Genomic DNA, 23,237 nt, shown 5'->3' with positions numbered 1-23,237 from the left:
AGTCGCATACAACTCTAGTGTATGAATCTACTGTATGTCTCCAGAGTAGAAAGATGGGTATAATCATCGTTTTCGGCATACTCATCCATGCATTCATAGATTCATGCTCAATGTAAACATCAGCACATTGTGAAGTGTGATGTGTTGTTAAATTCAACGAAGTGACAGTCCTAAGCGCTTCCACATCACTTCTCATGAGTTTCAAAAGACATGTCACACTTTACAACTGATGTAACTTCAATGCAGTCATGAACCAATGAATGACAGATGACCAAAAAAACAGTGGTTTATAGTTTAAAAGACAAATTGTCTGAATATTATTATCAAATAATACTGAACAATATTACAAATTGTCTGAAATAGGGGTAACTGGGGTCATATGACTTATCATGTTTGTGTTGCATGGGTTTGATAATCCCATTCACTTGCATTAAATGGAGTCAAAGTTAGCTAAAAATTAGCTTGTCACTTAAGCAGTTTCAAATCATTGTTGTGGTGTATAGCAGTAGAAACTGAGTGGATTTTTCTGTTCTTTCTCTGCCTTCATTCCCAAACTCTTTATGGCCTCTGTATAATTGTGATTTTGTGTGTATGCACCATGAACAGCTAAATTTTGTTTTATGTACTTTTCAGACCAGTCCTCTGGAAAAACGTAGAGAAGTTGTTCTTCGATGCTTATTTGTCTACCTCTTGGAAAATCCTGAGAATCTCATCAAGCATTATCAGGTGAGCAAGTGGTTCTCAAACTTTCACATGTCACTGTATATAAATCACACTGTATATAAATCAATCACTGTATATATGTCACTTCAAATCATTCTATCTCATTTTGTGTGCAATGTATTTTTACCACTGAATAATACCAAGTGATGTTGCAAGTAAATGCACAATTTTTATTATTTTTAAAGGATACTTATGGGAATGAGGAGGAACTGAAACTGCTCACAGTGAACATCATCACGAAAGGTGGCTCAACAGAAGATCCTTTACAGACTGGAATAGTGCTGGAAGGCATAGCGGTGATGACGGGGTTGGCAGGCATTGCAAAGGCTTGCGTTTTTCTTCTTTGCCTAATTTATGCAATTAATCTCAGCTACCCCAAAGAGCTCAGATAGTCTTTTGAGTTTTTTCAGAAGATCTTGCTGGAACTTGACTGTGGCAAACTTTCTCCAAAGGTTTACTCTCTGAAGAACAAGCTTTTTTGTTGAAATTATGGTGTTCTGACCATTACAACTCAAAATATGTTTGAGTCACAAGACACGTTTAGCACAAGATATCTGGTTGTAGTACAATTTTAGTCTGAAAGTTGTTTTAATCTTAGTATTTTCTCAGAAAGTTTTTTGCATGTTTCAAAAGTAAATTTTGGACAAATGTGAATATTTTAAGAAACGTTGCAAAGAATGAAAAAAAATGTCTTGTTTTATTCTCAGGAAGTTTGTTGCATATTCACAAAAGGAAAGTTTGGAAAAAAGTGAATATTTTAAGAGATGTTGCAAAGAGTTTGAACTTTGATTGCAATCTCTGTCTTATAAACCACAAAAGAAAGTGTTGCAAAGGTGGCAGCATCAAGGAAGTGTCCTGTTGGAAGTGAACTTTCATTTGTTAATTTAACACATTTGTTGTACATTCATGATAGGCTTCCCCAAACTCTGAGTGGGTACATATCGCAGTTTGTAAAAGAACAAATTTTATTTGTGCAGTCTTATTTGATTAATGCTTAATTAAGCATGAAGTCTCAGGTGATAACAAGAGAGAGAGAAAAAAATTGTGGTTTTGTATTAGTTTTATTCTTTACCAGTTTGTTTTTTTATGTTCAAAAAGTAAATGAGCAAGAAAGTGTTGCAAAATGGGGCAGCATCAAGGAAGTGTCCTGTTGGAAGTGAACTTTCATTTGTTAATTTGACACATTTGTTGTACATTCGTGATTTCTGTTTTTTCAAAAAATAAAGTGAAATGCTTTATTTTGTGTGATTTGCATGTGTAATTTATTTGAGTGAAGTGACATACAGTATGGACAGTATGCAGACCAATAGCTGATGATCTAAAATAAGTTAAAATTTTATATTGGTTCAACTCAATTATCTTTTTTTTAACATAAATGGGCTTAAATTTTAAGTTAACTTAACTTGCAATTACTTTAGAACTTAGATTCTATCATGTTACATATATTTTTAAGTAAACAATGTTGAGTGAACCCAAAAATTTAAGTACATATAACAATGGTTTTCTTGTTAATTTTGAGTAATTCTTTTCCAAGTTGGGTTTACTTAAAAAGTGTGATGCAAAAATGGTGCATACATATTTTAAGTAAATCCAACACACATCCAATACTTTGTAATGTGATATTTATATATTATGGGATGCTGCTTTTTATTACAGTTGCAAATCAAAATGTTAGAATAATTATAACATTAATACATTTACACACTTCACATGTTTTTTTACATTGTTCCATGTTCTAGCAACACAATACCTGTGTCTGTATTTGTGTATGTTTAGTGATCCAAATCTCTATCTGTATTCAGTTTTAACCCGAAAATGAGCATGGACTAAACCAAAGCTAAAAGGTTCTTCTAACAAGTACTGGTGCATGCAGCATTTTTCTTTTTTAATCTGCTGATAAACAGCCTTCAGATGTTCCTTATAAATAAAAAATAAAAACATTTTCCAGAGAGCATTCTGTGTAGCTTTTCTTTTTGAGTCACCACCAGCAAACATTTATAACCTCAGATATGTGGTAAGTAAGGAACTAGCTGTCTTTGGCTAGTGTTGAATCAACGGTCTCAGTAGAGCTACAGCACGACAGAAGGGTTGTAAAGTAACAGCAATGCAGGACTTTAATGGATATTGTGTTTCCTTCTCTGCAGTGCTGCTGTTTGGTGTTCTTCAGGGTATGTAGTGAGATAAATATGGATAAATATCTTTTTATCAAACAAAGCAAATTTAGGTCTTTTAAACATTCACAATAAATGAGTAACTTAAGCTAAAGATGTTCTCGAAAATGCACAAAATACAATCTGGGATATATATAAGCCAATCCTCAGGACCTACCAGATGGTCTGTGTGTTGAGATTGCAAAAAAATTTTGACTACTTGGGGACAATGAGGAACTTTTAGAACAGCATGAATGTGCAGAAATGTATTTGGCCTGTTCACAACATTGAAGGCTCTCAGGGGGCCGTTTCAGAAAGGAGGTTCAACCAACTCTGAGTTTAAACTTGAACTCTGAGTTGACAAACCCCGAAATGGGAAACTCTGAGTTTTCGGTTACAGAACAGCTGAAAAGAGTTAGTTTTATCAACTCTAAGTTGACTGACTCTGAGTTAAGCGCGTGCACTACAACTAAAAAAAGCCATTATCAATGGAGCGCAGATATAACGAGTCACCATGGCAACAGCGTCAGACAAAAGAAAAGTCTGCATATTTCTCGCCAGCAGAACCGGAAGTGCGTATGCAAGCATATGGAGAATATGAACGCGTATTTAAAAAAAAAAAAAAAAGCAACACTGCTGTATAAACAAATAGTGGATTTAACATCAAATTTTAAAAGGTGTATTTTAAAAATGTATTATATATATACCTTTAAAAGTTATATTTTTAATGTAAACTTCTCCCTCTAGTTACACACTTTGTTCAATTCAAGGATAATTGATACAATTGTATATTGTTTATTTCTTGTCTCTCCTTATTGTTTAAATGGTTGATGTTGATTTGGGATTTAGAAAGTAATTAATAAGTAAATAGACCAAATTAGTAAGTAGACCAATACTTTCTAGAGATAGTAATTATTACATTAATCTAATTAGACTTGTTGAAGATGTAATTTGTAGTTAATAATTAAGAACTATTTTAGAGTAAATTCTCAACTGTTATAATATCAGAGGTGAAACTGGTAGAACAGTATTTTATTATATTTATTATATTATTTAAGTATGTAACTTAGTGATCCAGCATTAATGTATTCAATGTTAGAGATTTAAGCACTTATGTACGTCACTCTGGATAAGGGCGTCTGCCAAATGCTGTAAATGTAAATGTAAATGTATTTTATTTTATCAGGAAACAACACAAAAATTGTCAGAAAACGCTTAAGAGCGAGGCACACTTTCCTGACCGCTCTGCAATCAGTAGCCTTACTAATATGTTCTGCATCCCCGATGTTATACACAAAACTACAATTCGCAAAGAAACGTAAGGCAACGCAAAGCATCAGCTCGGATGTAAGAGCATGGCCGCGATGGCTGATGTAAGGATGGATGAGATTATGGATCTTATTGACTGTAAAGAAAAGCGGTATCGCTCAAATAAAAATGCATAGGGATGTGACAAAAATCCACTCTGTGCTCAAAAGAATTAATACAGACTCTTCATCAACAGGATCGTCCGTAAAAGGACACACCACTTAATTAATTTTACATTTACGGCATTTAGCAGACCCCCTTACCCAGATTGACATATTTTGTTTCAATTTATACAACTGAGCAATTGTGTCCACAGAAACTTAGTGGACCTGGGATTTGAACCCCTGACTTTCTGAGCAGTAGTCCAACACCTTAACCACTGAGCTACCACATCCCACATTTGCTTTGCTGCGAACTGCGTAACTGAAACATGGGCAATGAATGAGGCGTTTAAACATCGCTTCCGCTTTAAAAAAGGGGAGGAGACCGAAAGAAACTCTGGGTTTACTGAAGAAAACCTGCTCCCGACCAGGTTAGGTTCACAGAGTAAGTTACTATGGTAACTGACTCTGAGTATAAGTTACCTCTCTTTCAGAAACGGAAAACCCAGAGTTTCCCTCATTTCAGGGTTAACATACTCAGAGTTTTCACTTAACCTGCTTTCTGAAACAGGCCCCAGGGGCCCATTGCATAAAAGTAGAATTAAGACATTCAGGATAAATGACTGAGCTGAGCTCAATGAATCCAAAACAAGTGCTGGATGAGCAGACACGGATTCATCAAGCCAGGTGAAACCAATCCTGGATATGTGCGCGCTCACGGCTCACTCAAACAGACCCGCCACAGATCACAGATTCACTGATTCACCATAGCAACAAGAGCGGCGTACTTTTTCCCGTCGGAGGCACAAATCCTCATGGAGGCATACGAGGAGGTAAAAGACATACTGTAAGAAGAAAGGCAACACCGCCATAGTGATAAAGCAAAGAGAAAAAGTGTGGCAAAGTATTGCAGACCGCCTGAATGCATAAGTAGTGCACAATTATACACTCACCGCTCTGCTGAAACATCACAATTACAATCCAAATAGTTAATTCACATCTCCAAAAATGCAGTTGTACTCTGATTATGAAACATTTGAATTTTTAATTGAAATGGACTGCAGATATGAGTGAAATTGTGTAAAGTAACTCCATCACACTGTATAAGGCTTTGATAAATTATCAAAGCCCTGCATTATTACTACGCTCACTAGTGCGGTTTAATAAATAGATGAGCTAATAATTATAATCAGTTTAATTTATATAGCGCCTTTCAAAGGACCCAAGGTCGCTTGCTCACTGACTCCAATGAATGTTCTTGTGTACTAAAGAAAGTGTCTCTTTTCGTGTGTGTGGTGTGTGTGTGTGTGGTGTGTGATGTAGATTAAACATGACCGGGCCAAAACGGTCCACATTTTACATCATGGCTGTGTCAAGAATATCACTGTGTTTATGAGGTAGTAATGATGAGATTTTGTGTTGACAGGTGAATTCTCTGGTGTGTTGCTGGGAGACAGGGGGTATGGCTGCCAGCCTTTTCTCCTGGCACCTTTCACAGACCCCCAGGAAGCACAGCAGGCCTACAACCATGCCCATGCCAGGACCAGGGCCAGAGTTGAAATGACCTTTGGCCTCCTGAAGGCATGCTTTCACTGCCTTCACAAATTAAGGGTCAGCCCTATGAGGGCATGTGAAATTACTGTGGCTTGTGCTGTTCTCCACAATGTGGCCTGCGGAAGGAGAGGGCTCCCAGAGTGCCACCAGCCATGGACTGGGACAATACGGCAATCTTCCATGATGACGACAGTGGTTGGCTACTGAGGGACCAATATGTGTTGAATTATTTTAGTTAGTATGTGTGCTTTCATATATATATATATATATGTATATATATATATATATATATATATATATATATATATATATATATATATATATATATAAATTTATTTGGCCTCTTATGATGTTTGTGCTGTATACTGTGTGTATACTGTATACTGAGGGAGGCTACTGCATCCATTCATTTGTCTGTTCAGTTGATGTGTATGGATTTGTCCTGCATTTATTTCAGTGTGCAGACATGCGGGGTGTGTTTTATACAGACCTTTTTGAATGTGTATTTATCCTTTTGTATCCTGTGTGACTTCAGTTTCGAAAGGAGCTGATGGTTTACCTGCTTTGTTTTATCTTTATTCAATAAAGGAACATAATGTTACACTTTGTGTTTTTATATTTATATGGAATGTGTATTTTATACGACAGAGTATTAGGGCCACACTGATGAAGAAGGAAAAAGTCATAAATTTATGAGGCTGGTTCTTTCTGTAGAAAAGATGCATATACTTTTTACAGTCCTGATACTTATGACAATGTGCTGATGTGCCAAAAGATTAAGTATGTCCTTGTTTGTGAAACCATACTGAAGAACAATTCCACGAAATGCCCCACAGATGTCATTTTAACAACTGTCCTCTAAAATGACGGGTTACAATATTATTAAGGACTTCATTCTCAAAGTCTGAATTTTCTTTTTTTGCTCTGTGGCCCTAATATTCTATCATTTTATATACAGCCTTATAGTCTATGGGAAACTGTAAATTATCTAATGATAGCAACATCATCTAAAAATCATCATTTATCCAAAATGATTAAAATTAATGATCACAAACGTTTAAATAATGACAGTGGGTCTAGTTATATGTGATAACAATGTATAGTGGGCAGTGGAATAACTATTGGTTTCTGTTTGTGGTGACTGCTGACTGACATAAGGGATGAGATTAAATAGATCCTAGAACTTAGCCTGGTCTGGAGCAGGCTAGCTCCACAGAATAAATCTCCATGGTAATTTATACCATAACATTGTACCACCCACTAATCCAGCTTTAGTGCAAGGGGATCACGGATAAATTGAGCCAGGATCACCAAGATATCCCGGCTTAATTCCTTATCCTAGTGCAAATTTTGTACAATAGGCCCCGGGTCTTAAATGTACGTGTTTGTTTATGTCAAAGGGATAGATTACCGATTGGACCTATTGAGCATCTGACTATAGGACCTGGATACAGGGGAGGATTGCCAACCAAGGATAAATATTTGTTTTATATATTTATATATTTGTTTTTACAAATACCACTGGAATAAATAGAAAATGTCCAATGTTTTTGTTTTCTTTGGTTTTTGACCAGTGTTCCCATGCACTCTGCTATGAGCAGCATAAACAATACAAACCAAGTTAACATTAGATATGTAAACAGATTACAAATGCAAATGTTCTGTGATGTTTTCACTGTTTACTTTGCATTACTGCATAATCACAAAAAAAGTTTTCATTTTCTTTGTGTCAGGATCTAGCCTTTGTCAGGATCTAGACTTCTTCCATGTGCCTTTTGTTTACGTTTTGTGTTCACATGTCTGTCCGCACTTGTCTATTCCTTTCCGCCTCAGCACAAATGTCTCTTAAGTGGAGTCTCTTCCTTTATCCACTCGAGTATTGTATAGTTATCTGACACTTTGTAACAGTAGATTAAATAAGGGATTTTACATCACACCAATAGACAAACATTTTTACACGAATCCTGATATGTTATACTTTCCTCTGCTGCAGGTGTGTGTGTTGTTTTAGCTGATACAAACACAGTGGTGTACAGAGCTACTGGAACCTCACTGGATCTAACGGTGAAACATCCTAAAGACTCAGTGTCAAGTGTAAAGTGGATCTTCAATGAGAAAACTGTGATTTCTGAATACTCTAAAAGTAAAGCTTACTCACATCGGGAATCCCAGTTCACTGGACGGTTAAAAGAAGATAGTGATAAAGTTGGAGTAACTGTACAAGATCTTCAACCCCAAGATGCTGGAAAGTTCAAAATGGTTGTAGATGGAACTGAAGAACAGTATCCAACAGAGACATTTACAGTTTATATTCAAAGTGAGTTGAATTATTAAGAAAAGAAAATAAAAGAAAGAAAAAAGAGAGAAAATATATCCATAATGAATGAACTCTACAGCATTTAAAATTAAATCATTTTTGTCTAACTGAGCATTTGTGAAAACATTGTGAGCAACACAGTCTTAGAAACACAGTCTTATTGAAAAGTTCTTTCTGTAACAATACAGTATAACATTAAACCCAGTCAAATATGTTACTGAACACTCTGGTAATGCTGTCTGTTAGCTGAGATTTTGTTTATTGGTGTTCTTTTTTGTCCAGACCCCATAATATCTGTGCAGATTGAGAAGAATCAGACATGGAAAATGTCCACAAACAGCTGTGATGTCGATGTGAAATGTGCAGCACTCGGATCTGAGAGTGTTTCCTACCTGTGGAGCGGCTATAAGACTGCTAGTGGAGCTCGTCTGCAGTTCACTCTCTCACCTGCAGGAGGAGCTGTTACACTAAACTGTACTGCAAATAACAGAGTCAGCTCCAGTTCTGCTTCAGAGACACTGAGCTGTAGTGAAAATCCCAGTAATAATCCAGGTACAATAAATATAAAAATCAGCAAGTATTTAATGTGTTTGGGGTGGAGTGTTATGTCAATGTGACATTATAATGTGTCAGACTAGTCACTCACTTCTATCTCAGTTATAATATTTTAAAACTTTATTTATTTATTTATTTATTTATTTAAAATAATAGGTGTAGATTTATTTAAAACAAATCATGCCCCTCTTCGTGACTCCATTAAAACAACCTTAACACCTGGCGAACACTCCCTATTTCTTTTTTGGGCAGGATTAACATGATTAGAATGAATATTCTACCTAAGTTTCAATATTTATTTCAATCCTTTCAAAATACCTTGTCATTTACAAAATATTTTCTTTAAAAACATCAATAAGCACTTTTCTAAATTCATTTGGAACCATAAAATGCCCCAAATTAGTTTTAACAAATTAATGAAAGCAAAGGATAAGGAAGGAGTCGCCTTACCAAACTTTCGTCTCTACTACTGGTCAGCACAGGTGAAGCACATGGTCAGTTGGTACAAAGAAAGGACTGACTCTAGATGGCTTAATCTGGAGGCAAGGTCTTGTGCTCCTCTCCCAATTAAATTTCTGCCTTTTATTGCGAATACCAAAAAAGCTTAAATGTGCCTCAACAAATTTCACTATTTCGAACACTCTTCGGATATGAAGAGACATTAAACTGTTTCTTAAGATTCCAGTTAATCTCACACTGTTCTCACCTATTGCTTTTAATCCTGACTTCCCTATATCTCTGCAAAATATCGGCTTTTCAGTCTGGTCAAAGTTAGGGATCTCACAATTATCTTGTCTCTTTTCAGGCGAGGCATTAAAATCCTTCCAAGAATTATCGCACCAATATAGTATACCACAGTCCCATTTCTTCAAATACCTTCAGCTATGTCATTTCATAAAACCTTTGTCTGATAAGGGTAAGCTGAGATGTGGACTTACTGCCACAGAACAAATTATAATAAAAAACAATCTCTCTAAGGGGGTTAATATCTAAAATATATAATGCTCTGGATAATTTGTGTACTTCCTCCTTAGAGAGCTTAAAAAAAGTGTTGGAAAAAGACTTAGGCCATGGAATTATCAATACGGATTGGTCCGCCATATGTAACAATTTGTTCCCTAAATGTACTTCTTTGGGGATTCACAAACTCAACTACAGATTTTTTAATAGAGTTTACCTTACACCTTCACGTTTAAGTAAGATTTACAAAAACTCCTCTGATCTCTGTTTTAATTGCAAGAAACACAAAGGAACATTACTTCGCTGCTTCTGGTATTGTGACAAAATCTTTTCTTTTTGGACTAAAGTACATCATTTTTTACAAAGGCTCTTTAAGTTGAAATTTTGTTACTCCTTGGAATTGTATCTGCTGTATAGTGGAATTGAGACTGTGTTTAAATTTGGTTTACCAGGTGTAGTGGAAATTTTCACTTTAGAGATGTTCACATGAATCTGTCCTTCTATGTTTCTGTATTTCCCATGGCTGGTAGTTATTGTGACTATAGTTTCTCTTCAACACTGTATCTATCAGACCTTTCCCGTGAGACCTTAGTTGTTCCCGTGGGATTAGTTTGGTAGTTGGATGAGCAGGCGATGCTTCTAAACCAATGGTGGATGATGTTTTGGCTTTTACATGTCTTGTTTCATTTTTTCCTGTCTATAAAATCCTGATGTTATCAATGATCGGGGCCCTTCCTCTCTGATTTTACTCGTGGAGTGTTGGGTCCTTCTGCAAAGCTGAACACAATAAACCATGGAACCTTTTTCACTCTTGCCCGTGCCTATCGGTGTGATATTTTATGCTTTAATTCTCTCAAACCTCAAAACTTCCACAACACCTGGCAAAGAAATGTATATTGTTACTCAGGTACCTTTTAAAATGTGGTTGTCTATATTACTATATTACAAATGTTTATATTACTTCCACTTGAGAAACTCACTTATGATATACATCAAAAGTCTAACAATTTTTGGCAGATATGGACGCCTCTCTGGTGCCACATTAACAACCTCTCTTGATCCTCTGTGTTACAGAGTACATTTTGTTATTTGCCTGACTGTGCTGTCTTTTCTACCTGATCATCCACTTTTAATTGTTCTTTATTGTATACTCGAGACTGTATCGGTATGTTTATGTACATCAGAATAACCGACCGATTAAAAATAAATAAATAAATAAAATAATATGTGTAGCTTAGCATTGATTAGCTGCGTTGGTATTTGGGAGTATTGCTGCTCAAGGGTCCCAGTTTTTGTCTGAGAAAAAAGTTTTTGTCTGTTCTTCACTAGTCTGTTTAAAACCGTAAATTCCAATTTCTCCGTTTGAGAGAATTTTTTTTTATATTTGCAGAAATCTTTCCATTTATTTATTTATTTATTTATTTATTTATTTATTTATTTATTTATTATGTATTTTGTGTTTGCAGACATGCCAAAGCTTCTGTGGATTTTAATAGTAGCAGGAGCAGCTTTTCTTTTGCTTATTACTGTTATTCTAGCAACGACCTTCTGGTGGAGATCTCACAAAGGTGTGTTAATACAAACTAACACATACTTTACGACTCTATATACTAAAGTGATAGTATATTATCTGGGAAAGTTAGTTGCATCCATTCATGGCCACAATTTACTGCCTTCTAATGAACCCAGTGACAGAAAGTACACCTGAAAAATCTGCAGGAATTGTCTGATGCAAACATGGCCATTATAAGAGCAAAGGGAGGGGTACCAATGTTTGTACCTATTAAAGTGTTTGATGACTGTATATTTAAGCAATGTTACATGGGAAAGAGAACTGGTGTAGTGAATATCTCTATGATTTGATTATGTGCAGCCTCTGTTGCCTATAACACAGAATCACAGAATTATATACATATATGTGGCCAAACGCTTTCAGTACTGACAAACCTTTGTTCATATTGCTGGAATTGGAACTTTATGTAGAAAACATAGACAAGAGAAATGATACAAAGTGCAATGTACCAGGACTGTTATGTTTAATATCAGCACCCTTTGAACACTACCATATAGCTGATGTAATATCGATGCAATGATGAAGTTTCAAAAATGATGTTTCAAAAATAATGCTAGTAGTGGTAGCTTTTTAGTTTTTAAGTTTTTAGTTACTATTTTTAGCTATTAATATAATTGATTTTTTTATATTACTGACAGCTTGCAGTGTTGCAGAAAGTGGACCAACAGTGTATGCATGTGTTGGTTTTAGAGCCACTGCTCAGAAAGTATGTATTTTACTTTTTATTTCTTCTGTTTTTGTGTCTTGTTTGTTATTTAATTTCAGGCCTATAAAGTAATTTTGGCAGGAAATACAGTTAATGCAAACTGGCTTTATATAAAGTCTGTGTAATTTGATTTTGTTTTGCATTACAGAAACGCTCAGACAGTGTTAATAACGGAACGACATTGTATGAAACGGTGGATGACCTAAGAAAGACACCTGAAATGGTAGGTGCTGTTAAGTAGAAATCATACATTCACAGCCTTGCTTAAACCAATTTTAGGATTGAGGAACTGTATATATATATATATATATATATATACACGACAACATTATATATATATATATATATATGTTGTCGTGTATATATATATGTTGTTTATGATATAACAATCTATAACTATACACAATAGTGGTACTTAGGTTATTTATTGTGGGGAAGTCATGGCCTGATGGTTAATTTAGGTTTGACTCCTAACCCTAAGGTTGTGGGTTCAAATCTCAGGTCGGCCACGACTGAGGTGCCCTTGAGCAAGGCTCCAAACGCCCCAACTGCTTCCCGGGTGCCGCAGCATAAAAGAGCTTCCCATTGTCCCGGGTGTGTGTTTACGGTGTGTGTGTGTGTGTTCACTGCAGTGTGTGTGCACTTTGGATGGGTTAAATGCAGAGAACAAATTCTGAGTATGGGTCACCGTACTTAGCCGTATGTCACGTCACTTTCACTTTCATTTATTCATTGAAGGTTGCTTGGTTACTCTTTTTAAGAATCACAAACCAAAAAAATACATTTTGGTAGCTTTGGATGTTCCATATGGTCATATTATCCCAGTGTACCAGCTTGCTCTGAAACCTTGTGATTATGAACCTTCCTGATTATTTGTAAGCTCTGAAGTCTCTTTTTCAGTTTGCTGCTATGTGCTGTCTAGCATGGAGCCTGTCTGTTGTCTCACACAAATATCTCATATCTTGTAAGATTTATCTTTGAAATGATTTTGTCTTCACATAATGTGGCCACCCCCTCGATCTGCGTTAGATCCTTTCTCGATCTTTTAGTGTTTGCTGCCTGATTAACAGTTACCTTGTGCTCACCTCAGGTAGAATTTGTCTTTATAACTGGAAATAACAGTGCACCAGTACATCTAAAGCTCTTTGTAGTTCTTTAAATGTCTACTTCTCTGAAGTGTGTATTACATCTGGCTTAACTGAAACCGATAATGTAATATCTCTAAGACTACCTAGATAGTCTCTGAAACCTTCACTATACTTTTGAATTGCTTCCTAAATGCTCTAAATGGTTTTGCTAAACTATTTCAGGGTTAAGGGTTTTGATCATTTGTACAACTTATTTTTCTGGCAGGCTTTAAGTACATTTCTGTTATTTTTTTGTCTTGAGCACAAATGACATTCTGATGGTAAAAGTATTCTTCTAAACACTGTGGTTCTTTTTGTCCCCATTTGTGTCTACACAGACTATTTAAGCTAAGGTGACAAAGGTCAGCACTACCTCATCCTCACCATACCAGCAAGTTTGCTGAAAAAGAAAAAATACTTTTATCATTTATTGTGTATGTACTGTTCTTTCTTTTGTTCAAATATTTTCTCATATGTCACCCTGATGTCATGTTTAAGGGCCATTTCAGGTGCAATCCTAAATGTGTCTGAGGCCAGGATATTAATGTCATTATCATGTACATGGATCTACTACAGCACTGTATAGTCATACAGTTAAAATACACTCATTTTCACACAAAATCATATTAAATATAATGCAAATCCATGTATTTAATTGAGCAATCTGATAACTTCTAATTGATCTGGTCATCATGACCAGGTACTTCACTAGTTTTCAGCATGGGATGTTTCCTGTAGTAATAATCTGTTGTCTATGTCTAATGACCTAGTTGATAAAAGTACCTCTCAGGTCTAAGGCCCTGATTTCATGCATTTAGTCAATAAATGGGTATGCAGTTCATCATAAAAGCATGCTTGATTAATCATATAATACTGTTACTGCATGATAGATTTAGACAGGAAATGTACTGGAAGCTACCATCTCCTTTGGAAAGACTGTTTCATGCTAATGAACATTAAACAGTCTCTCCTAAGGAGATGGTAGGGCTTACTCGAAGCTAATCCAGCAGATCAAGTTCATCACTTAATTGCCAATTTGTTTATCCACTTGGCCTTTGTTTTTGAAGATAAAAATATTGGCTAGTAAACAACAAAGGCTACATTGCTTATCCTTACAAGTATTACAGATTGAACTGTACATTGTACATTACTGTATAAAAATTTTAATACAAACAAATAAAAATTGTAATTAATAAATGTGTGTTTATATTTAATCAACTATTATCTACTGGACATTTAAACACAGCTATTTGATATATTTTACTTTTTTTTTTTTTTTTTTTTTTTTTTACAAATATACTTTTAAACAAATTATACTTTTACAAAACAATTGTATTTTTGATGTCACTTATCTTAGATCATAAATAATTGTTATAATATTGGCATACTTGTCCTTATTTTATTGGTCAAAGTAAAAAAAACATGCATAATATTATATTCACAACTTATAACATTAACAATAACATGAAACTTATAACAACAATAACATCTGTATTCTTAAATTTAATCAAACCAAAGAAATGTTATAATTATGGACAATTGTTAGTTTGCATGAAATTCCAAGAGGCTGTAACACATTGCCTGATGTGACCTTTAAAAGAAGAAAAAGATTTTTAAAAAATCATAAATGTTAATAAAAACAGAAATCACAATATGTAATATAACAGTTATATTTTAAAATATGGATGTGCATGTCACTCACCTCTAAATATCCATAATATTGCAAAAAATAAACAAATAACGCTCAGAATCAACCATATGCAACAGCTCTTGGATGGACCTGTCTCTAGAAAAGAAGGACATGACAATTGAAAAAAAACATTAACACATTATCTCTTAAGTTAGTCATATCCAGAACATTATAGAACCAGGCTTTACTATATAAAGTGTTTGCCCTTTCCTGTTTTTTTATTTTCTTGCATGTTAAAACATGGGGACAACAGTGTAAATGTGCTGTCCCCTCAAAATAACTCAACACACAGCCATTAATGTCTAAATTGCTGGCCACAAAGTGGACCTAAGTGAAAAGGACCAAATTGGGCCCAAATAGCCTTTTTCTCTCCCCAGTGTAATGTGACTCATTAGTATTACAAAGTCTCAGGTGTGAATGGGGAGCAGGTGTGTTAAATTTGGTGTTATTGCTCTCACACTCTTATACTGGTCACTAGAATTCTACATGGCACCTCATGGCAAATGACTCTCCAAGGATCTGAAAAAAAGAATTTTTGTTCTACATAAAGATGGCGTAGGCTATAAGAACATTGCCAAGACCCTGAAACTAAGCTACAGCATGGTGGCCAAGACCATACAGAGGTTTAACAGGAAAGCTTCCACTCAGAACAGGCCTCGACATCAAATCAAAGTCAAATCAAATCAAAGTTTATTTATAGAGCACCTTTTAAAAACAGCAGGTGTTCACCAAAGTGCTGTACAAACAATATAAAATAAACAATAGAACTAAAAAGCATAAAATAATAATAATAAAATAAATAAATAAAAACTTCAAATAAATGAATTTTTTGCGATGACATTAGAGAAATACCTTGACTTTTCCGTTTTTACAGTTTTTTGATATTTGAACAAGCTGTCTTTCAAGATATCAGACGAAATTTGCAGCCTATCTTTTTTCCATTGGCGTTCAGCTCTCCTGCACTCACGCCTTGCAGCACGGGTAGTGTCGTTCAGCCATGGTTCAGATTTTGGCTTAGCACGCATTGTCCTGAAAGGGGCAGCAATGTCCAGTGCATTCTCACAAGAAGAATAAAATAATGATGTTAACTCATCAGTATTATAATGGTGAGTGGACACTGAGAAGGCTTTTTAAAACATCTTTTAAAAACATCAGTAAACCGTTTTGCAGTTAAAGAGTTAAATGAGCGACAGCGACGAGCAGGGGCACATGGTTTAGGACTACAGAAACAAGAAATCTCAAATAACAGGCATGTGGTCAGAAAAAGTAGCATCACAAACATTAACATTATTAACAGGTAGACCACATGATAAGACCAGATCTAATGTGTGTCCGTGCTCATGTGTAGCGCTGGCCACAAACTGCATTAAGTTAAACGACTCAGTGAGATTTAGGAAGTCTTTAAACAACGGTTTGGAGAGACAACAAATATGGATGTTAAAATCTCCAACGATTAAAACTCTGTCATATTTCGGCATGATTTCAGCCAGAAAATCGGAAAAGTCGTTTATAAAGTCTTTATGGTATTTGGGAGGACAATAAATCACAGCACATAGCACTGGGTCAGGTCGAATTAAGTTCAAACGCAATCAGCTCAAAGCTTGAGTACGTGTTGCACATCACACGCCGGCAGTTTAATTTTTCCTTAAAAATAATAGCAACACCTCCACCCCGTCCTGTAAGTCGTGGAGAGTTGAGAAAGCCACAGTTTAACGGTAAAACCTCTGAGAACGGGCTTAACTCACCCTCATTCATCCAGGTTTCAGTCACGCACAGTAGATCCAAGTTATTTGAGGTATAAAAGTCGTTTAAGAGAAAAGTTTTGTTTATCAGCGATCTGGCATTTACCAGAGCAATCCTGACTGTAGCTGGTTTATTTGCTATCCGGGGCTCACGATCCAACACCCGTGTCTCAGTTTGCTGAAGACAAGCAGACTAAGAACATGGATTACTGGAACCATGTCCTGGGGTCTGATGAGACCAAGATAAACTTACTTGGTTCAGATGGTGTCAAGCATGTGTGGCAGCAACCAGGTGAGGATTACAAAGACAAGTGTGTCTTGCCTACAGTCAAGCATGGTGGTGGGAGCGTCATGGTCTGGGGCTGCATGAGTGCTGCTGGCACTGGGGAGCTACAGTTCATTTTGGACATTTTCACTTAGGGGTGTACTCACTTTTGTGTCCAGCTGTGTAGACATTAATGGCTGTGTGTTGAATTATTTTGAGGGGACAGCAAATTTACACTGTTATACAAGCTGTACACTCACATTTTACTCACACTTTACATTGTAGCAAAGTATCATTTCTCCAGTATACATTTCAGTATAAATTTCAATATACACATATATATTTACATATATACATATACAGTACATATACACACACATAAATATATATAAGTCAGTTCCTTTACTGTAAATATTATTTGTATGTTTATAATAGTGAGCACAGCTAATGAATAGTCTTGACTTGATGAATGAATGAATTTGGAAAACATACCACGACATTTCACTCTCAGTTGGCTCGACTTAGAGAGATTGTGATCAGTAGCAATGCAGAAGAAGGTTACATCTCTGTTACTGAAGTCTGTCCACAACTCTGACTCCCTGGTGACATTAGGAGGGTCACTCCAGAATCTCTCATTAAAGACATGTTCAGGTTTCCACATGAGAGAAATGTTACTGATATTGTGGGAGCACCTAAGCTTGATTACACATGTCCCTTCATCCAGCAAACTGTGCAGCAGAGTTATGTTGGGCCCAGGGAAAGGTCCTGCAATTGTGATCAAATAACAAAAAATCAATTTAACATCTGATAATATCCAATGACTATTAGCCAATGACAACAGGGTGGTTTAAAAATGATGGAAAGAAGTCTTCTTTCAACATAATCCAGGAGGAAAATAATTTTATTGAATTTCTAGGTATCTTTTTGTGACATCTAAAAGTTTGTCTGGTTAGGGAAGTTGTTACCAACAATGTGGAAATACAACATAATTCCATTCAAATGTACTTGAATAGCACTTTTAACAAAGATTAATTGGAATATTATACAAAGATTAATATTATACAAAGATTCAATGAGTGTGACTGAGGCGACTGAGTGTGACTGAGGCGACTCTGGCAAGGAAAAAACTCCCTTAGATGGAAAGGAAGAAACAATCAGAGGAAGCAATACAATGATAAATGACATCTGACTACTGCAGAGACCAGGCCTCCAGTCATCTGTGTCACTTAATGCTGGTAGCAGGGAGAGGGGAGGGTAGTTTAGAGACTGATGTGTCTTAATTTTCAAGGAGAGGTGGCTCAGCGACAGAGTTCCGGATGTTGCCATTTAACTTGATGGGCTTACCTTTTTTGTGCTAACAGAAATGCAGCACTGTGCGGTAAGGGTCGTGGTGGTGGCTTTTGTGTTTGCAAAGAACAAGTACTCTGTGCTTGTTTCTAATTACTGCTCAACCTATTTTAAAGCTAATTCTATTTACCACAGGAATTCACCACTGTGTTTTTTGTCAGAGTTTACTTTCCCCCAACACTAATGGGGCTCTATGGGGCTGTTAGCAAAATAAAAAATGTTGAAACTGACGGACTGATTATTATCGCAGAAGATTTCAAATATAAAATCTCATATCAGTTCACCCAAAAATTCCATCAGAATGTGGATTTTACACAAACATCCCCAGTGCATAGTCCCACCCTGTCTCGGTTACTGAGACTACATCTTTATTAGGTGAATTCCAGCATACAGACTAAAGCAGGTAAAAACCTGCCCAGCAGGAGCCATCTCTGCTCCTCAGGACTGTTTTAAGTACAGTGACTGGCACGTATTTAGGGAGGTTGCAACCAATGGCTATTCCTCCAACTTGGAGGAACACATAGCATCAGTGACCAGCAACATAAGGAAGAGCACCGATGAGGTGACTGTCTCGAAGATCATTACCATGTGCCAATCAGAAGCCATGGTTTAATGCAAAGGTGTGTGCGTCACTGAAGACCAGGTGACAAGTTAGCCCTAACTTCACTTGTCTGTGACAGTGATGCCTCCTTTCCAGATGCACTGAACGACTTCTATGCTCATTTTATGTCCTTCTAACATGCCTCAATACCACTACCATTGTCCCGGTGCTGAAGTCCTCAGTGTCATGCCTCAATGACTATCATCCCCTTGCAGTCACATCCATCATCATGAAGTACTTTGAGGCTCATCATGAAGACAATCAAGACATGGCTGCCAGCTTTGTTGTTAATGATGCCATTGCAACCACCCTCCATCTGACCCTTACACACATTGACAAAAATACAAATGCTGTTCATAGACCAGTTCAATATTCAACACAATCGTCCATCATCTCCCGTTCAAAAGCTGAGCCTGCATGGCCTGAACACCTCCCTTAGGACTTCCTGACTAAAAGACATTAATCAATCTAGATCAGCAAGTGCATCTTGAACAGCGCCACAAAAATACAGGGTACAAAAATATTACAAAACATTCTTCAACGAGTGAAGAAAATGGAGCACCACTGTGACATTACAAAACCAGGATACTCCCCCAAAATTGCATCTGACCATATCTCTTTATGAGAAACTCTTTCTCACAAAATAATAATTCAAACCCACTTATTTTTTTCTGTTATTTGCTATGGGCATGTCCCTTAATCTGGGACCAGGACTTTAGTTAGATAAAGGGAATAGCTCCTACTGCCAATCAATTTGGCATAAAACTTGTTAGCCTCTGTTAGAAAAGAAAAACAAAACAAAAAACAAAAGATTTATTTTACAGCATAGGAACAACCCAAAGCACAAACTCAAATAAACAAAAATGGTTACACAAGTGATTAACATGTTGGAACAACCTTGTTGAAGGCTATTTCTAAATCCTATCTAATCCATTGTATACCTAAATTGAAAACAAATGATTTAAAAATGACTGTGCACAGGATTGTCCTCTTGCAAGTTTACTGATCTGGAGCATTTTTATTATTTGCAAGAAAGAGTGGAATAAAATTGGCAGATCAAAATGTGCCATGGGGGTAGACTTTTACCACAAATAATGAATGTTGTATTACAAGCAGAAGATCTTGTAACAAATACTAACGATGTTGATGTGAGTTTTGCTATTTTATACTATTTTTTCACTTGGGTTTTGTTTGTTGTTATATCATAATTCATGTGGAAAAAGTTCTGACGTTCAGAGATAAAGCTATGTTTAATGGAAACCATAAAATGTGTACCACATTTTTGGAAAAACACTTTGCTATGCTATTTGAACAAAGTCACACAACTAGGTTTTAAATAGTGAATTGTGTAAGCTAATGTAAGAAAGAATATTTGTTTTTAGCAATTCAGATGACATCACTGCTTCAGGTGTGGTTAGTCCCAGATAATGGGTAATGTGGAAAAACTCAATACTGATGGAAGACATTAAAAAGATAAATGAAAGCTGGTAATGCTACCCACTTTGCCAATCTGCTATAACAATAAGTGGTAATCCATACTACTACTACTACTACTACTACTACTACTACTACTAATACTAGGATAAATGCTATATTAACACTGTGTTCCTGCTAGGTACTGTGTAATGATTAGGGATGAGCGAGTACAGCATTATCTGTATCTGTATCTGTTAACCATATGAATTATCTGTATCTGTATCTGTACTCGGAGTGGGTGGGGCCTAACCCGGAAGTAGGCGGGGCTTTAACCAGTATGTTATTTTAAGCATGCAATTGATATGGGTTGATCAGAAATTGTTATATTTATTGCTGATTAGAAAAATATTTACAGGACAGCATCAGGACTGAGCTTCAGATCAATGGTTTTGATCACGATAGCAAACAAACTATATTACAGAACAAGTTTTGCAACAATGAAAACAAAACAATGCAGTGCAATTATGAAGTAAAATGTAATGAACAACATAACTTTCATTTTTAACTTTTAATTTTTTTATGATCGGTGTGATTTTTTTTTCATTTTTTTATTTCCACACCATAAAAACACATGTGTGAGTGTGTGTGTGTGTGTGTGTGTGTGTGTGTGTGTGTAGCTTAATAATTAATTTGTAATATTTATAACACTAGCTTACTACCTTTATGTTTTTATGAAATACAGCAAAAACGTGTCAGACACACAGTGTCTGGTTACTGGTTAGAGACAGCTGAAGGTTTAAAAAAGAAAAAAAATCTCCGACAGGCAGAGACGCAATGCGAGTCGCATTCTACCAAGCAAGCACCACGTCTGAACGAACCCACGTTTACCAGAACTCTACTGGTTAGTAAGTACGTATTATTAACGTTACAACCCGAAGTAAAAAGCTGAAGAAACCCTAAACGTTAATGGAAAAGACCCGCGAACCCGAGTGACTGAGGGAGAGACAGAGAGCTGTTCTGTGTGTGACTGTGAGTGAGCAGAGCGAGACACAGCAGCACAGTACATCAGTATGTGTGTAGGGGAGGGGCGCTGTGACTAGCCTATCACTGTAGGGGAGGGGCGCTGTGACTAGCCTATCACTGTAGGGGAGGGGCGCTGTGACTAGCCTATCACAGAACGCTGACACAATCAGCTACCCAACGATGATTTTCATTCAATCCGAGCACAGATATTGACTCGTATTACTCGTATAATACTCGTACTCGGCAGAAGTGCTTTATCCGTACCGGATGCTCGTTTCAGCCAAGTATCCGGCTCATCTCTAGTAATGATATAAAAAATTAATTTTGGTTTGTAAAAAGGTTTAGTTAATTTAATAAGTGATATACAGTAAATAAAAAGAGAAATATTTAAAGTTTTGACCAATTTAAGAAGTCTGGTTATGGTTATAATTTTGAATTGCTAAACTAAGAATGTAGATTTAAAAGAAAATTCTCACCTCGAACATACAGCTGGAGAGTGTTGGATAACTGTTCTGTAATGTGTTGTCCTTCAAGAGTCACAGTGTATGCCAAAGAGTCTCCAGACTTTAAATGTTTAATTGTTAAATCTCCTGAAGTTTTATTGAGCTCAAGTCGGTCCTTGAATTGTGGCCACCTATCATCACTAGTTTCATTGTTGTCAAAGGTTGCAATGTAAGTAAAGTTCTCATAGATCGACCACTGGATAGTTTTAAGAGTCCATAATGGATCAGCTCCTGACCTCAGCACAACTGACTCACTGATATAACCAATAACGCTCCTCACAGCTTCACCTCCAACTGCTGAAATAAGCAAAAACAAATTTTACATAAATATATGACTTTTGAAAAAAAAAAAAAAATTCCAGCACTTCCTAATCCACACAGCCACCACCATATAACTGACTTAATACATTGTAAAACCTAATCTTAAAAAGGTTAGAACTAAGTATCTCAGAATAAATTACATATTATGTATGAAAAATGGAAAATGAAAACAAAAAAAGGGAAAACATTTTGCTAAAGTGTTTCCTTCAAGAAATTGTAGTAACATGTTTTATTCAGTATGTTCAAGGAACCACCCTATTCACTCAACATTTGTAACTAACACATGGTAAATCATTAAACACTTGGTGAGTAATAAAAGTTTATAAAAGAATTGAAAATAATATTAATTATAAAACTAGACCTACCTTGATGGAAACACACCACCAAACAGAGTAATGGAACAGCCGCACTTTGAAGCATTGTTTAACTCGGACGGCCACAGAAAAGCTGCTTCAGCCTACTCTTCAAAAAATTCTAAACGTCTTACAGTCGTATGAGAAACCGTCTGACAAAGCATGAAAAATTGATAAATAAAAATTGTATTGCTATTAACAGATTTACTAAACAATCTATCTAAACCTTTTCTAACCTAAAACTACTAAACACTTATATTTATGCTGCTCATGTGAAATTGATAGTCGGAAATTGAAAGTCGGAAGTTAGAAAAAGGAAGTCAGTTACTGTCACCGCCAAACAAAATGAAATATTGAGGAAATGGTCAGAAAAACGAGCCTTAGCAGCATGGAGACAAAAAGCGTTTTAAAGAAAAAAGAGTTTTATCTCCAGCTTTATCCACAGGCTCTTCACCCTGTAGTCAGAGTAGGTTTAAGTTTAATTACTGTCAGCATCAGCTTGTAGATGCACTGACCAGCAAATTGTCAGGTTGGAAATGCATGAAAGAGAAAATGTGAGGGTTGTGGTCAATATATACATAAAGAGGACAGCTACCTCCTACCTAAACTGTTTAAGTGCCATTACTAGCAATAAAGTCTCTTTCTCTAAGGCACTGTAGAGAACCTCTTAAAGAAGTAGCAGACTCCTCTTGAAACAAAACCACACCAACTCCCACCACATGCATTGACATTCATTCATTCTATTGCACTTTTAACAATGGACATTGCTTCAAAGAAGCTTTACAGAAATATATAAACATAGAATAAAAATTATCCCCAATGAGCAAGCTTGAGGCAACAATGGGAAGTAAAAAAAAACACCCAGATGATATGAGGAAGAAACTTTGAGAGGCACCAGACTC

General features: G+C 36.1%; 2 protein-coding genes across 4 annotated transcripts in view; both read right to left on the bottom strand.

The window, feature by feature from the left end:
* Positions 1-23,237, bottom strand: part of LOC132848014 (uncharacterized) — an 82,311-nt gene that overhangs the window by 16,961 nt on the left and 42,113 nt on the right. The gene's annotated exons all lie outside the window — the stretch shown is intronic.
* On the bottom strand, positions 14,457-22,593 carry LOC132848012 (uncharacterized). The gene is made up of 5 exons (XM_060873518.1): positions 22,348-22,593; positions 21,635-21,958; positions 17,264-17,536; positions 14,777-14,860; positions 14,457-14,665 (listed from the first exon to the last, which is right to left on the bottom strand). Exons 1-5 carry the CDS (start codon positions 22,400-22,402, stop codon positions 14,604-14,606), a joined length of 798 nt encoding a protein of 265 aa, XP_060729501.1. The 5' UTR covers positions 22,403-22,593; the 3' UTR covers positions 14,457-14,603.

Source organism: Tachysurus vachellii, chromosome 7 (assembly GCF_030014155.1).
Source record: "Tachysurus vachellii isolate PV-2020 chromosome 7, HZAU_Pvac_v1, whole genome shotgun sequence".
NCBI lineage: Eukaryota > Metazoa > Chordata > Actinopteri > Siluriformes > Bagridae > Tachysurus > Tachysurus vachellii.
The sequence above is the reverse complement of the archived record's forward strand: the minus strand, read 5'-3'. Positions and strand labels throughout refer to the sequence as shown.

What these genes read in the sequence shown, in the direction of transcription:
- LOC132848012 (XM_060873518.1), bottom strand. Translation starts at nt 22,402, where the DNA reads ATGCTTCAAAGTGCGGCTGTTCCATTACTCTGTTTGGTGGTGTGTTTC. An exon ending in GGTGGTGTGTTTCCATCAAG is followed by an intron (nt 21,959 to 22,347) that starts GTAGGTCTAGTT and finishes TGCTTATTTCAG; the next exon opens with CAGTTGGAGGTGAAGCTGTG. An exon ending in TCTCCAGCTGTATGTTCGAG is followed by an intron (nt 17,537 to 21,634) that starts GTGAGAATTTTC and finishes TCACAATTGCAG; the next exon opens with GACCTTTCCCTGGGCCCAAC.